The sequence below is a fragment of the Juglans microcarpa x Juglans regia genome, chromosome 4D, assembly GCF_004785595.1.
Source record: "Juglans microcarpa x Juglans regia isolate MS1-56 chromosome 4D, Jm3101_v1.0, whole genome shotgun sequence".
Taxonomy (NCBI): domain Eukaryota; kingdom Viridiplantae; phylum Streptophyta; class Magnoliopsida; order Fagales; family Juglandaceae; genus Juglans; species Juglans microcarpa x Juglans regia.
The window spans coordinates 7,717,320-7,733,254 of record NC_054600.1 but is presented as its reverse complement, the minus strand read 5'-3'; the positions used below and the strand labels follow the sequence as shown (position 1 = coordinate 7,733,254).

General features: G+C 36.1%; 2 protein-coding genes across 3 annotated transcripts; both read right to left on the bottom strand.

The window, feature by feature from the left end:
* Positions 1–1,835: 1,835 nt before the first annotated feature.
* LOC121260722 (probable inactive leucine-rich repeat receptor kinase XIAO) lies at positions 1,836–3,356 on the bottom strand. Its single transcript, XM_041162712.1, has one exon. The coding sequence runs from the start codon at positions 3,154–3,156 to the stop codon at positions 1,882–1,884; it is 1,275 nt and encodes a 424-aa protein (XP_041018646.1). The 5' UTR covers positions 3,157–3,356; the 3' UTR covers positions 1,836–1,881.
* A 6,017-nt stretch (positions 3,357–9,373) lies between these two features.
* LOC121259902 lies at positions 9,374–14,655 on the bottom strand. Of its 2 annotated transcripts, XM_041161706.1 has the most exons (8): positions 14,352–14,655; positions 12,659–14,170; positions 12,276–12,416; positions 12,120–12,174; positions 11,594–11,742; positions 10,736–10,822; positions 10,156–10,284; positions 9,374–9,885 (listed from the first exon to the last, which is right to left on the bottom strand). In XM_041161706.1, the coding sequence occupies exons 1-8, from the start codon at positions 14,418–14,420 to the stop codon at positions 9,763–9,765; spliced, it is 2,265 nt and encodes a 754-aa protein (XP_041017640.1). In that variant the 5' UTR covers positions 14,421–14,655; the 3' UTR covers positions 9,374–9,762. The 2 variants fall into 2 exon arrangements, with proteins under 2 accessions (XP_041017640.1, XP_041017641.1); XM_041161707.1 differs by lacking the exon at positions 9,374–9,885 and having other exon boundaries at positions 10,254–10,284; positions 10,691–10,822; positions 14,352–14,649.
* Positions 14,656–15,935: the final 1,280 nt, after the last annotated feature.

The window sequence follows — 15,935 nt, the reverse complement described above, 5'->3', positions numbered from 1 at the left end:
TACTTATAGTGATACATGAGACTGCGTCTACTGCTACCTCCGATGCAGTATGACTTTGTATTGGACCCACCATTGCCATGGTTTGCACAATTTCTCCCTTAATTGTTTTTTGCATTTAAAATTTTGTTTCATCTTTATAACTTTTTAATTCTAATTTATTTTATTTTTAACTTATTAATATTTCAAGTTTTATAACTTATTAACTTTTATGATCTTGATTTTCAGTCTCATAGCAATCGACACAACTCACCACTCAGTGAACTCATCGCTACAGCTCCACCCCAAAATGAAATTGATCAAATTGAAAAATTATGATTTTGTTAATTTACAATTAATTGTAATGTTGCTACAATAGTTAATTCTACAATTTGTAATATTTATTTTTTTTTAGAAGAGTTTGTAATAGTGTAATAGTTTATTAGTTCTCTTAATTTGTATAATTGTAAACTATTTATTTTAGCATAATACCTTAGTGATGATTATTACTTAATTAGTTAATAGTTGAAATTTAATATATACTTAATAGTTCAATTTATGATTCTATATATATATATATATATATATATATATATATATATATTATTTTTTTTCTATTTTTAAATCTATATATTTTTTAATCTAAATAATAGGCTCAAAGTGGCCCAAAAACGAATTATGAGCCCAAAGGCCCAAAAACGAATTATGGGCCCAAAGTGGCCCAAAAATCGATTCTGGATCATTTAGGGTCCAAAAAAATGTATTGGACCAAAGGCCCAGTACTGGAATGCGGACGGGTGCGGACGGGTGGGGGTCCACCCCTGCACCCCGGCCAGTGGACAGGGAACCCTGCCCCCGCATGGTACGGGGAAAAATTCCCCAACCCCTCATATGAGGGGGTGGGGGCGGGGTGCCCCGCCCTCTAGGGGCAGGTATCATCCCTACTTCATTTCATCTCATCCTACCATCTATCTCATCTTAAAAGGTCATAATTAATATTGCGTTAGGGTAGTAAGCTATTCTCATATATTCTGTTAATAGTAGTGAAAAAGTAATAAAAAATAATGATAAAATATTAAATAATAGTGAATAATAATAAAAAATAAGTATAAAATAATAATAATAAAATAATAAATAATAATAAAAGATTATAAAAATAATGTTCTCACTAAACAAACTAGACCTAAATCATCAACTCCCACCGCAACAATATAACATCAATAATATAATCTTCTTCTCAATTTATGAGCGTACGTGGCATGACGTGACATGTTACATGGCAATAACTTTTTTACCAACATAATCTCTCTCTCCTGTCTTCTATTTATGAGCTCCTTTTGAAGATATTCTCAGTACTGAACATCATATAATATTGGTACAATAATATTTCACGGGAGACTCTGCAAATTGAAAAGCACAAAGGATAAATAAAATTAAAATTATAAAACTGGCCTCGTGGGGCGTGGTACTGTCTAAATTGTAATACAAAAACAAAAACAATCACGTGGCTACAACGTTCCTCTGTCAGATCGATCGAGGAAATACACAACCAAATCTAGCGTTCTTCCATCCACCTTCGTCATCCGTCGCCATCCTCTTCACGATTACTACACACTTTACGTACTCAATTAGCATCTATAGCTATAATTTTAATATATACATACATACATATATGTATGTATTTTTCTTAAAGCAGAAGGTTTTGCTGCAATGCATGCTAATAAGGCGAAGAGTAAATTCTTTTAGGTAGGTAGCCATTTGTTTCAGAAAGCCCGGCAGGAGAGTGGAGAGCAAAGTCAAACGGATGTGGGAGCTTTGAAGAATGTGGAGAGCAATTATAACCAGATAAGAGAAACAGATCAAATTAATAACACCATCAATTATATAGACATGTAGTCACACTGTTCAAGGAATTAAAGGGCTGAAGCTCTTACACTCGGCCAAAGATTTCTGGTCACCACCCTGACAGAAAAAGAAAATGGCCGGACACCTTATCAGACAGTTGTCCACCAGCCTCATGTTTACAGAACCCGGTTTGAGACCCATTAGAGGGTCCGGTATGGCTCCGAACAAGTAATTCCCGCCGAGCAAGAGCCTCTCGAAAGGTGAGATTCCGGGTCCGGGCACGACGGCTTTGAAGGCGTACATGGTTGGTATCATGCCTGTGAGCTTGTTGTTCTCGAGGGACAAAGCAGAGAGCCTTGGCATCAACGACATGAACGAGGGTAGAAAGCCGTGGAGCTCGTTGTTGCTGAGATCAATGGCTATGAGCTCGCTCTGGGTGGCCATGGACGCTGGGACTTGTATAGAGGAGAAGTGGTTGAATGAGAGCGCAAGTTGCTGCAGAGATGGAAGGGCGTCGAAAAGAAGCGCTGGGACGGAGCCACTGAGACGGTTGTGACTCAGATCGAGTACTTGCAGATAGTCCAAGTTTCTGAAACTGTCAGGGGCCATTGTTCCTTCTAAGACGTTGTCTCTCATCGATATTTGAATCAAAGAAGCCGGAAACGTCCCCGGGATTTTGCCGGAGATGGCATTGTCGCTGGCGTCCAAGAAGGAAAGGTTTTTCAAAGAACCCAACTCGGGAAACACTCCGGCGAGCTTGTTCGATTGAAGCTCGAGCCGTTTCAAGTTCACCAAGTTGTTCATACTCGCCGGGATTGTTCCCTGGAGATTGTTGTTATCGAGATAAAGCTCCTCGAGCTCAGAGAGTGAGCCAATCGAGGTGGGTATCTCGCCGGAGAGAGAGTTCCTCGACAGACCCAAGCGGCGCAGCCTAGTCAGGTTAGCGAGCGAGCTAGAAATCGGACCGGAGAAGAAGTTGTTGGAGAGGTCAAGGGATTCCAAGTAATGGAGATTCCAAGAAGTAGACGAGAGAGAACCGGTGTAACCCGCCTGGTCAAGACCGATCTCCGTGACTCGGCTCGTTCCAGAGACGACGAGGTCGCACCTGAAGCCGCAGGTGAAGCGGTCGCTGAAGAGGTTATCGCAGGGATCAACGGTGAAGTCCCAAGAGCTCACGCATGAGCCTGGACCCACTGAGCCAGGCTCGAGCCCGTTCTTCAGCTCCTTCAAAACCTCAATGTCCTCCCAATACGTCTTTGATTCTGCACCAGAAGACAGACCCATAACCACAATTATCAGAAACACGGAAGATACAGAGAATTTGGGAAAACCCATTTGCAAATCTTCACTGTTTTTTACCCTTCTAGGAGCTAGGAATTTGTGGGAATTTAGATTATCTAATGTGGGCTGGAGATTACAGAGAGAGAGTAAGAGAGAGGGAAGACACCCAGTTATGGAGATCGGAATGAAAGATGTTTGCTATTTGTTTTGGGTTTGTGAGTGGTTTCAGGGGCACTCACATGTCAGAGCCCTTTGTCTAAAGCATTTTTATATGGCAGTTAGGTTTGGATGTTAGCGTAGAGAGTGGTAAGAGCACTCTCGTTCAATAGTTAAAACTCAAACTTTACTTTTAAGTTAATATGACATGAATTCTATTTTATTCGCATTTAATTTTTATATTAGATTATCTATATATTCTTTATATAATAATAAATAATATTAATTTATTTTTTAAAATTTTAAAATTATTATATTTTATCATTCTACTGATTATATATTAATTAGTAATAAAAACTACTGCAACCAAATTATGGTAGGATGTAAAAAAAAAATATTTTTTTATTCATTTTAGCCATGTTACAGTAATTATCAAATTCAACCCATAACACTAATTTATTGTAGTAAAAAACTATCATTTTTACATTTTTATAATCCAATACAATACATTTTAAGATTTTATTAGTCAAAGATCCCATTGAATAAAAAATAATAATTAATGAGATTTTATGTTGGTCATTAATATAATATTTAATAATTAAAAAATAATAATCTATCAATCATTTAACGAGATACCATAATTGATAAAAGAAGATGGTTAATATTTTCTCATTTAAAATGCATCTCATTGATCGAGTAGGTTGAGAATGATAAAAACATAACATATCTGCTTCGATTTGAGCTGTTTCTACTTTTATATCACTTGAACTGATACATGATGAGTTTTTAGGTTAATTCAATGCTTTAGAGTATCCTATAATTTTGATTTTCTCTGAGTATTGTTTAGATATTTAAATTTCTACGCAATGTAACACGCTTTTAAGAATTTGACTCCGACTTGTTTATACCTCCAAGATGAATAATAGATATTATTTAAATGATTAATATATAAAATTATTTAAAAACGTGTCATATAAAGAAGACTAATAGCACTATTCTTCTTTTTAATTAGCACTATGATGCATTGGTTACTATGGGGATTCATTCTCTAAAAGTAAAAGAGTTTGTTGGTTGCTATATGCACATCTGTTAGTGCTTAACGAACTTTGAATTTTGAAGGCCTTTGAAACCAACCAACTGATGTAAATTATTGGTGATAGATCCGGATTTGGTACTTACCAACTACCATAACTAACAATGATTTGATTAAAAAAGGCATTTCTAAAACAAATTACGTCTTCACAGCATAAAAAATAAGATCTCGTTTGACTATACAGATGAGATAAAATGAGATAAAAGTTAGAATTTAAATAAAATATTGTTAGAATATAATTTTTTAATATTATTTTTATTAAAAATTTAAAAAAATTAAATTATTTATTATAATTATAATAATTATATGAGATAAGATGAGAATCTCATCTCGGTAACCAAACCAGGCCAATCTCTCATCACCCACAAGTTTAGCAAGAAGTGTGATAGTCCGGATTGTTGGGTACATAAATGGATTAAGAATTTGTAAGCAACTATAAATATTATTTCTCTAATTAAAATTTCAATAAAATTATTAAAAAGAGTAAAGAATTTTCCGGCGGAGAGTAAAGTGGACCATGACCCTCCAATCATTATCAAGATAGGGTAACAGAACAAGCATGCTGCAATTATTGTATACCTAAAGCAGAGAATAGGCCATGAATCAAATTGCAATGGGCCATGACCCTTCAATCGTTAAGGTAATTTCATCGCCTGTCTTCTTTGTTACTGTTTGTTTCTTTTGTTGTATCGTCCGATGGCACTGCAGAACTCGCATGGCTCAATGGCAAAGCTACAGTTCAAGAGTAAATCAAGGTTGCCCATTTTTCCTCTTTCACATGGGTGACATCTTCCTCCTTAAAAGCTCTTCTTTTTTAAGAGTAAAATATAAGTACCACTGTAACTCGCATTAGTGTTGAATTAAAAATGAAATCCATTCAAAAGCATATCTATGCTTTCTCATAGAAAAGCGAATTATATCTACAACATTATCACGTTTTAATGGTTAATATAGCAAACTCCACTCCAACCAAGTTTCAAGAATGTAGTTATTTTCCTATATATATAAAAAAAAAAAGGAATGTAGTTATTTTATTTTTACACACTTGATTAGAATTTATCAATCGCAAATATATAATTGAATCAAAGAGGTTCCTTTTAATTTTCTCTCTCTCCAAGGCGTTATTTTCTCTCTACCAAAGGACCCAACCATCCTAGCCTCTCTGCCCAGAGAGCCCTCCCCCCTTGTCTGGCCTATCCGAAACTATCCATCTATTTTTTTTTTCCAATTTTCTTTAGTTTTTCGTCCATAGCACCAAGATATGCCGATCTGTTGCCCACTGACCTCCTACCGACCGCCACATGCCCCACTATCATATTTGCGTACGTCTCACCCGTCGCCGCGCCATGGGGAGTCTGACACTGCCATACACGGCACCATTGGGACCAGTGATTTCGGATCTCTCGGATTCGACCTTTACCTTCTTTCCAAGAGTGGCGTATGAGCTACACATGCCTCCACAGCCAATGGCGGTTGTTTGCTAGAAAATCAACCCATCTTCTGGTTGTTACTTTCTTATGTTCTTGCTTTCCCTAACCAAGGATAAAGATGAAGTGGTCATAAAAGTCTCATTTAGCCAATCCAGACCAGCAACATGCAGCACATACCAAACTACTACGACTTGTAATCGTAGTGTTATAGTCTGTTTATTAAATTATGTTAAAACCACTTCAAGCAGCTTCCTCTTTATAGTTTATCTATGAAATGCATGCTTGCTTAGAATATATATATATATATATATATATATATAATTGAGTTAGAGCATCACCAACTCGTTTATCTATAAGTCACCAAATTCTTCAAAACATTATTTATTAAGATCTCCTCAAACTCCAATTCTCTAAATCTGTGATATCATGTAGTGAATATAGGTAGAAGTTTGTGCCCTTTGTTATGATTCCAGTGGGTTCCAACTGTGATAGTAATTAGTACTTTTGGAATATGGACCAGACGTGGCTTGAGAATTGCAAAGTCCAATTTAAAATTCTCCAAACCAAATTGTTGATGTCATGTTTCACGGGCCTGGGCAACTTCTCAGCCCCGGTATCCAAGCGCGATCCTGCACAGTCAAAACGGAGAGAGGACCTTGGGGTCCGTTAATCCTCCGATGTTTAAATCAGTATCTTGAAGGAAAAGATCAAAGAATGGACGCAAGAACGATGGAAAATGATGATAGCATTTTTTTCTCTTACCCCATTTGCCGCTAGGTTGACCCTTATTTATAGTTACCGTATAGGATTTCTCCATGGCTGGACGTTGCGTAGCGCAGAGCGATTCGCCCTGCATGCTTCATTACCGAGCAACTTTCACATTGTCACCTCACCGAGCAGCGATGACCCCAGGCCTTCTCTGTGTTTTGTTGTGGTCTTGGGCCGCATTCAATGCCGCACACCCAGCGCCCTGGGCTGCATTAAATGCGACGTGGCCTGTATTCCGCATCCCTTCTATCTGATGATGCATGTCACAGTCTTCTTCCATCTTTCCCTAGTCTTCCTCCAGATCTCCTACCTCGACCCGAACTCCCTGTCCATATTCTGGTCTGGGCTTTTACTTTCCTTGCCTGGGCTTAGGTGACTGGGTTGGGCCTCATTGTCGGCCCAACTCCCCGCAACGAACTTTCCCTGCTATCCTAGGCCCAATATAATGATTTTTCCCCCATCACACAAATTATCACTTTTGTGATCATAAATATCAAGAGCGATGAAAAAGAATATATATGTGGAAGCCCTTGATCAAATTGCTCGTCAATTAATAACAATTTAAAGCATCTCTCATTTGCTCTCTCTGGGAGCCCTACTTAGTAATCAAGGTACAAATATTATTAATAATATAATTAAATTTGAAAATTTCTATATATCATACTATTATTTCACTTTCATCCTACTAAGTAAAGTGTAACACATTTATCACTATTAAATGATCATTTATTGCATGTTTCTTTATCATCTAATGGTAATGAATGTGTTACATACTACTTAATATAATCAAAATAGGATGCGAGTGTGATGTATAGCATTACTCCTTAAATTTATCTATTCTAGTCAACTTAAGTAAATTTATCTTTTATTGGGTTCTTTGAATTCTTAGTGCTTAGCTCCTAGAAAGCTAAAGAAAGGAAAAGAAGACGATTACATTTTCGAATGGAATGGTGTTTCTTGGCCTTTATATTATTGTTTTTTTCTTTTCTTAGTTGGAAGTTGATTATCTGAGAATGAAAATTGGAATAGCTCGAAGATGCATGCATTATTGAGTTCAATACAAGGATGTTCGGGAAAAGATTTTTTTAGTACTTTTTTTCCCCTTTGGACTCCTGTGGGGATGACGAGTAACTCCAATCTCGGCTTTTTCATGGACCTAAATTAGATGCCTTTACCAGATTGATGGCTAAACGCAATCCATGTTCCCGTCCTTACCAACACGGTATCCATTCCCCCTTTTGGCGACACATGCAACAGCAAAATCTCCACCTTCACTTTCACCAGATGAGAAGCACTTAACGAACGACCACCACTCGAAGTGCCATGACTCATGATGACAATGTAAGGTAAACTCTAGCTGGTTTTGCTCTCTTTTTTCTTTTCTTGAGGTTTGAAATTAGAGTTGAGATGAAATAAGTTAAAATGAAATTAAAAGTTGAATAAAATATTATTTTTTTAATATTATTATTATTCTAAAATTTGGAAAAGTTGAATTGTTTATTATATTTTGTATAAAATTTTTAAAAAAATTATAATAATTAGATAAAATAAAATGAGTTGAGATCAACTCTGAATCTAAACGGGACCTTAGTCACATAGACAGCAAGTGTTTGCTCATTGTTGCAGCAGTTAGGGAATTCTGTGAAATTCAAGAGGGCTTCTCTACGTTTCAAGTCTTTCGCGTTGCCTTTGATGTCCTTTCAACTTAGTTGTATATACTGAAGGGTTTGTTGCAGTTAGGGATGTATATATGAATAATGTAGACAAGCATCAAAACCCATGTCCCCAAAAGCATTTTTCTTTTAAGAAAACTTTATACACCACACCACTATTCCACTTTCATCCTACCATACAAGATATGGCACATTTATCCAATGTAGATAAAATTCAAATCCAGGCCGTAACCCAAACCGGGTCAGAACCTGATACCTGGATTTTTTTTTTTTTTTTTTCAGTTTGAATGTTTTGATTTTTTATTTATTTATTAAATTTCCATTAAATTATCATTTGAGGAGCTTATTTCTGAGCCAAAGACAAGGAATGGCTTTTCCGATAAAGAGCGGTACAAACCCGCTCTTCATCTTTTAGTTGACGGTACTTCTGTATGAGTGTCAAACTTCAAGCTTTCTTTGGTTGCTGAGTTATTTTCTGAAATGGAAGTTCTGAGAAAATAAGCTCTGCAAATTTTGTAATGCACAAGTTAGAAAACATACTTTTTTGTGTTACTATTTTGCTCGAATTGATGTCGGTTTTAGAAGTTCAAAATCTTTATCCTAGAAGATTTTGATGTCGGTTATTACCTATAATTTACCTAACAAAATTAAGTATGGAATTCAGTCTTTGAGTTACGAAGAAGCGTTTGAGGCCCAGTAGGCAATTCGTAATTAGTGGATATCATTTAATGGCAATTAAAAAAAAAAATCCAGATACCGGATTTTGCAACCAAGGTTCCGGACCGGGCCAGAAAAACACCCGACCTGAATGAACAGTCTTAATAGTGGTGTGATGTATAACATTACTCAGCTTTTAGTTTTTATTCATTTGTATTTTTCTTTTCTTGATTTCATTATTGATTTTTGTATCTGGAAAGAGAAATATGAAATGCGGGCAGTATAGACTGGGTGAGATTACAATAAAGCATGATCCTACCCAATTGTGCACCCCAAAAGAAAACATTTCCAAATAGGAACTCGGGCTACCAGATTCTAGTGATGATAATTATTATCTGAGTGTGAATTATTACTGATGAAGAAGATAGTGGACAAAGAAATATTGCTTAGGCCATTAATTGGCGAATCGAGTACACCAAGCCAAAGACATGAGCTAACAACAAAAGCACTTGCAATATGGAGATCAGATGTCTTGAAAATATGCATCAACAACTACCCCTAATTGCAGAGAGCAAAAATAGAAAACAGAATCAAACGGTAAATAATAGATGGGAAAACAATAAAAAAAGATAGAGGCGAAAATGAATAGCTACTTGCTGCTATCAGTGCTTAAATTCTAAACTATTTCTGCTACTTGCTGCTGTCAGTGCTTAAATTCTAAACTATTTCTACTTCTATATAGACAGATATACATACATTATATTGGTTTTGTAGCATGAGGATGCTCCCAGTAAAAGGGTTAACAAATACAATTGAAACTGGCTATTCATGAGACGAATTACAAAATGAGGGAAAAAGTTTGTACCTTCTATTGCTGTCTCTTCTATGGGCCCCCCTCCGATGACCATTCAAATTTGGTGTTTTCTTGGCTTCTTTTGGCAAGGTCAACTAGATAACGCCTCACGGATTTGTGATTCATCTCAAACACAAATGCCATTTCTCTAATCTGCACATTCATCATTTATAATAAATTTCATTTTGTTGTCAAATTTTGAGCACGAGTTCAAACATTTCAATGCCATAATAACTTGCCCAAACTAAGAAAGAATACAAATACAATGGCAAATTCTGTTTTGTTGGAGAATCACATAAAGGAGAGAATCCAATTTACATGAATTAATAACACATAGAAAACTGGTGAATTTGAATGGCATAAAAAAAAAAAAATCCATGAAATATTGGGCATTACAGCACCAAAAGATGGGAAGCCATTTACCTCAATCAAACTACCAGTATTAAGTCTCAGAAGCTGTCCCCGAGAAACTTCTTTGCCATTCAAAAAGATTGAACTCTTGCCAAGATTCTTCAGAAAGAAAGAACCATCTTCTTCCATCTTTATAAGAGCCTAGCACAATAATGAACACCAGTTATAATTGAATACCAGAAGAGAGATTCTTTCTAGAATCCCTGAATTCAAAGGCAATAAATATATTCTGAGAATATTAACCCATTGCAAGAGAGCTTAGGGAAGCCCAACCAACATTGGCACCTTTGACCTTTTCTAGTTAGAAATTATAAATAGTTTGGCCCCCATTTCCGTCATATCATTATTTGCTTTCCTGCATGCAATTTAGCAAAAGATTTTTTTTTTTTTTTTTTTAATAAATTCAGGAGTTGCCTTGCTAGGGAACTGACATTCAAAATGTGACTCACGAAACTCACTTCGGTAGAAAAGAACAAGTCGCTGCTTTTATGTAGGATTGGCTTATGATATAGACTCAAGAAAGCTCTTACAAAGGATCAATACTCACAAAATATGCAAAACATTGCATCGAGAACACTCAAATAAATCCCACCTGCCGTCTAGATACTTTGTTAGCAAGTCCTTCTCTTCCCAAGTCAATATCAACTTCAAAGTCATTTGTTGCTCTGCCAAGTATAACCTGTAATACAGAAACATATTGCACTAAGAACAAGAGAACAATCACACAAGAAGATTTACGAATAAAATCACATTCAGCCTATTGTATTGACAGTATGCTCGAAAATCCTGTTTGAATAGTGCTAATTTTGCATCAAGCATCCGTATTGAATTTTAGATCTAATTTAGACCTCTGTGGTCACTACAAAGTTAAATTCACTTGGACTCTAAGTGCAATTTAAGAGTAGTATTCTGAAATCCCTGGGGACTGACTCAAGTGGTAAGAGCCTTGGTCTTGGCAGTATGCTCCCTCTAGGTCTACGGTTCGAATCCTTGATGCAAACAAATTAATGGGGCTATCAAACTGGGAGAACTTCCCCTTTAATAACACAAGGTGCACTTGTGGAAAACTCCCTTGTTGAGAGCCTGTACACCCCCAGGATTAGTCAGGACTTTGTTCTCCCGACACCCAGTGCCAATAAAAAAAAAATAGTATTATGATGGCACAGTAAAAAAAGGAAAAACCCTAAACAGTACCCAAATCTCTCTGAAGCTTGTATAAGTTCACAGGAAGATGCACTAAACCAACAGCAGATCAAACTTTCATGTGATGTACTAAAACTGCATATACTAGTATATATTGACTACTCGGCAAAAAAATAAGAAAACTACCAGATCTCCACTGTAAAAAAGAAGAAAATTTAACCAGAGTTAAATCCATGATGCAAGCCCTTCATTGACCATAAGTGACGCTAAATTAATAATTCAGTAGGTCAAAAGTCAGAAACTATACCTCAGTCTTCCTAATATAGTGTTTCAGATGGCGGCCATACATAATTGCAAGTGCACCTCGAGATGCAATGGCTCTCTGCATAGAAGATCGAGCACACTGTTCCAGCCTTATGATTTTCCTCTTCGTATCCTGATGTTGGTATTGTAAGACTGGAAATGAAAGAAATTAAAATCAAAAGCAAATTATGATGAGAAGTGCAATATATTTCCCTTAGTTCTCATCTAGAACAATGAACTCCTTGATATTGATTGGTTGGTGGGTTAACTTTACAATTAAACAAAAAGTTGTTGATAACATAATAGAAGTAAGTCAACTAAAAAATCTGTATTAAAGATTTGCTCATCCGCATATCTGTATGAAATCTGATTAACTATAAAGCCATCAGCACCTACAACCACGAATCATTGATGCCTAAAAACTCAAGTAAATTCCAATACATCACCTGAAAAGCAAATTTCTCCAGATTAACTTTCTTCATAAGTAAGAAATGCATGCACAGAACAAATAACCTAGTCGGACCTATTACCTTCTCTACTAACATATGGATCCTGATCATCTGGACACAAGTCCATTTCAAGTATCTGAAAGATAACATCAATAAATTATCAGAGGCAGAACCTCAAAATTAATTAAATAGAGTATCATAATATATTTCCTTAGACACAACCATTAATGTTTTTACCATTGCCTCAATATCAAAAAAGGAAGGTACGTCATCGTCGTCGTCAGATTCTTCCTGGTCCAGTGTTGGGGGATTTGCTTCTGGTTCAAAACCCGGTTGAGTGGAACCTGGCCGTGCATGTAGTTCTGAAGCATTGGTTTCCTGTGTACAACAAGCATTCTAAGGCATAGCATTTGGAAAAGGCACAACCATGAATTTGCTGCTCTATAAAAAGCAATCAAACCTAATTAAACTGAGCTCAAATGGTACTCCCTCCCCTGGTTCCAAAAACCAGGTGGTGGGTTCAAGACCTACGAATTGGATCCATTAGCTACATATATAAGTTACCAAAGAAGAAATGCAGGTGCTATTTATATCATAACGAACTTAATTTTGACATGCACCTTTATTTTTAGAGCTCCATCCATGGCTGACTTTGGAGTTGCATGGGTCGATCTGCCTAGTTGACTTGGGTCAATAATGATGCTCTCTTGGGAGTCCACAGCAAGATGGTTACCATCAGGCCATCCAGGTTTGGCTCCAGAACCAACAATTGGGTGCTTTGAACGAGTCTCTGACACTGGTTCTAGAGCCACCATGCGAGTTAAAGATGGAGAAGAATTTTCATCTTTTTTCTTCAAGTTTATTTCACGTTCACCCTTCGTTTGATGGGTAGAGGAGGATGGATTAGTGGTCTCCTTATAATTTGGCCATATAGGAGTAAAAGCAAATGCGGTAGATAAGCATATGTGGTCATTGCATGGGATTTCCGGGTCCTCAGTATTCAATGTGCATTCCATCTCTCCGTCGTGAAGTTCTGGAGGAAGATGATCAGGCACCGATGTAGACGAAGTCATACCAACTTCGGAGGAACAAAGACTATGCCGATCAATACGACCAGATTGAGCCGAATCAGCAGCAGCATCCAATCCCGCATTTAAAACCAATGTTTGAGGTTCACAAACATCAGGTACAACATCATCTTCATGAGCATAATTCAGGCAACTCAACGGAATTGAATTATCACTAAAGCAACAAGGCTTATTGGAGGCGTCTTTTGCATCTTCGTCCGCGAACGGAAGCTCGTCCTCATTCGCGAGGTTCAACAGACAATCCGAAAGATCCACAAAACCACCGGCATTTCCGTCTTTCAAAATTGGCTCCGAATGGACAACATGATACACGGATGAACGTATTTGCTCGCCATCCACATCACCAGGAAGTATCATTGTCTCACCCGCACACTGTTCCTCACCTCCAGGGCTCATACTGATAGGCATTGCAGGCGCTGAGACGTCCTCGATCGTTTTCCAGATAGGCATATCTGGAATGTCATAAGGCGGCCTTATATCCTCAGCGCCTGGGCTATTCCCAAAATCCTCAACTAAACTATCTTTCTGCTCAAAAATTAATTCAGTGCCACTATTTGCTATGGCATTTGCCGAATCCACATGCCTCCTTATGAGTGGAGGAACATGATTCAAAATCTCACCACGCGGATTCTGAAAACCTAAATGGCTCTCAACACCATCGACAATCATAGAACTACCAGCCGGAGCCTGACAACCACTTCCATTGCCGAGGAGGCGATCATCCTCATTCAGCGAACCTAGAAAACTTAAATCAAAGGATTGAAAAGCATGATGGTTGCAGAGTTTCTTCCGCATCGCGTAGTAATGTTCACGGACGCTGTCAGCTTTCCTTTTAGCCGGAGACACCACGCTTTTATTCCGCAGGCTCGCCGACGATGAGTTACCGGAAGCAGAGAGTTCGTACTCGACCATGCGAGCAGAAGCTTCCGCAGAAATATTGTTGTCATAGAGAAGAGAACGCCAGCGATCTCGCAATTCACGAACCGTAAATCGGCGGGAGAAGCGAACAGCACCTTTGGCAAGCGCCTCCAGAGAGGCACCTCCCTATAAATCGGAGAACACAACGGAATCAGAGCAACAAATTTGGAAGGTAAGGTTTAACATACAAGCTCTCGCACAAATCATACGAAAGCTAACAGAGAAATTCTAGCCTAACAACGGAATCGAATTGAACTCGATTTGAGGGAGGAAAAGAAGGGGATAAAATTGGAAAGAGAAGGGGTACCTCGAGGGCGTTCTTCAACAAAACATCGTCCTCCGGGATCCATTTAGGGACTGAAGCTGTAGCAGCCATTAATGAATTTAAAACAAAACATAAAAAGAAAAAGAAAAAGATTTAACAGAGCATGCTTCTTCTATTGTCGTTTTGGATTTCCCAAATTTCCGATATGCGAGCTCTGCTCGGGGAAATTGGAGCCAAGCTTTCTCTCTCCCTCAGAGGCTTTATCTAATACACAGAAGACTTTAGACATCCTCTATTCTTCACCTTCGTCCTGCTATCGTTTCACTTTCACTTTGCTGACATCTTTCTAAATATCAACGGGTAATATAATTTATAACCTTTTTTATTTAAAAAAACAAAACGAATAATAATAATAGTTACGTTTAGATAGTAAAATATTTTTAAATGAAAATTTTATACATCATATTATTATTTTATTTTCATCTCATTAAATATAATGTGACATATTTATTATCATTAAATAATCATTTATTATATATTTTTTTATCATCTAATAGTGATAAATGTGTTACATACTATTTAGTATGATTAAAATAGAATGAGAGTGTGGTGTATAACATTACTCATTCTCAAATTTTTTATAAAGAGTAATGCTTACATCACATTACTATTCTATTTTCATTCCATTATGTAAGATGTGTTATATTTATTATTATTGGATGATAAAAATTATTTAATAAATGATTATTTAATAGTAATAAATATGTTACATCATATATAGCGGGATGAAAGTGAGATGATGGTATGGTGTATAGAATTTTTCTTTTGTAAATAATAATAAAAAAGTAATAAAAAATTAATAATAAAATATTAAATAATAATAAAAAGTAAATAAATAATAATGAGATATTTTGAGAATAGCTCAATACGTTATATTTATCTCTTTTTATATTTATAAAAAATGTCTTTAAAAAATAAAATAAAATGATTTCAAAAAAGACAGGTAAAAATATGAAATAAATTTTAGGTGAAGTTTTTGCTTAACATTGAATATTTTATAGATATTATAATATACTTATTTCTGACTTCTAGATATTAATTAAAATTCTAAACAAAACTTTTAGGGCATCTATTCTGGTTTTTTCCCCCCTTGTCTGTTACCGTTCGATGGAACAAAGTTGCGGCATATTCCTGTGATATACGGCTTGTGTAACAGGTCAGTGACAGCGACTTGCTTTTTTTTTATTATTATTAAAAAAATTTATGAATAATTACTGTTTTGACATTTAGATATCTCATAATTACGTGAATGATAATAAAATAGTTTTATTTTAGGATATTTTATTAATTTTTAAAAAATGAGAGAAAAAAATTTAATAAAAAATATTATAAAGTAAAAAAGTTGTTTGAATATAATTTTTATTTTGAAATTTTTAAAAGTTGTATTAAATTTTGTATTTTATTTTGAAATTTGTAAAAGTTGTATTGGTTTTGTGTTTGGATAATGATTAAATAAAAAAATAAAAGACTTTTAATTGAAAAATATTTTATGTTGGAGTGATATTTGACAATTATGATAAGTTTTAAAATTTTCATATCTCATCTATATCCAAACGTCCCCTAATT

What these genes read in the sequence shown, in the direction of transcription:
- LOC121259902 (XM_041161706.1), bottom strand. Translation starts at nt 14,420, where the DNA reads ATGGCTGCTACAGCTTCAGTCCCTAAATGGATCCCGGAGGACGATGTT. An exon ending in TGTTGAAGAACGCCCTCGAG is followed by an intron (nt 14,171 to 14,351) that starts GTACCCCTTCTC and finishes TCCGATTTATAG; the next exon opens with GGAGGTGCCTCTCTGGAGGC. An exon ending in ACTATATTAGGAAGACTGAG is followed by an intron (nt 10,823 to 11,593) that starts GTATAGTTTCTG and finishes TCTGTATTACAG; the next exon opens with GTTATACTTGGCAGAGCAAC.
- LOC121260722 (XM_041162712.1), bottom strand. Translation starts at nt 3,156, where the DNA reads ATGGGTTTTCCCAAATTCTCTGTATCTTCCGTGTTTCTGATAATTGTG.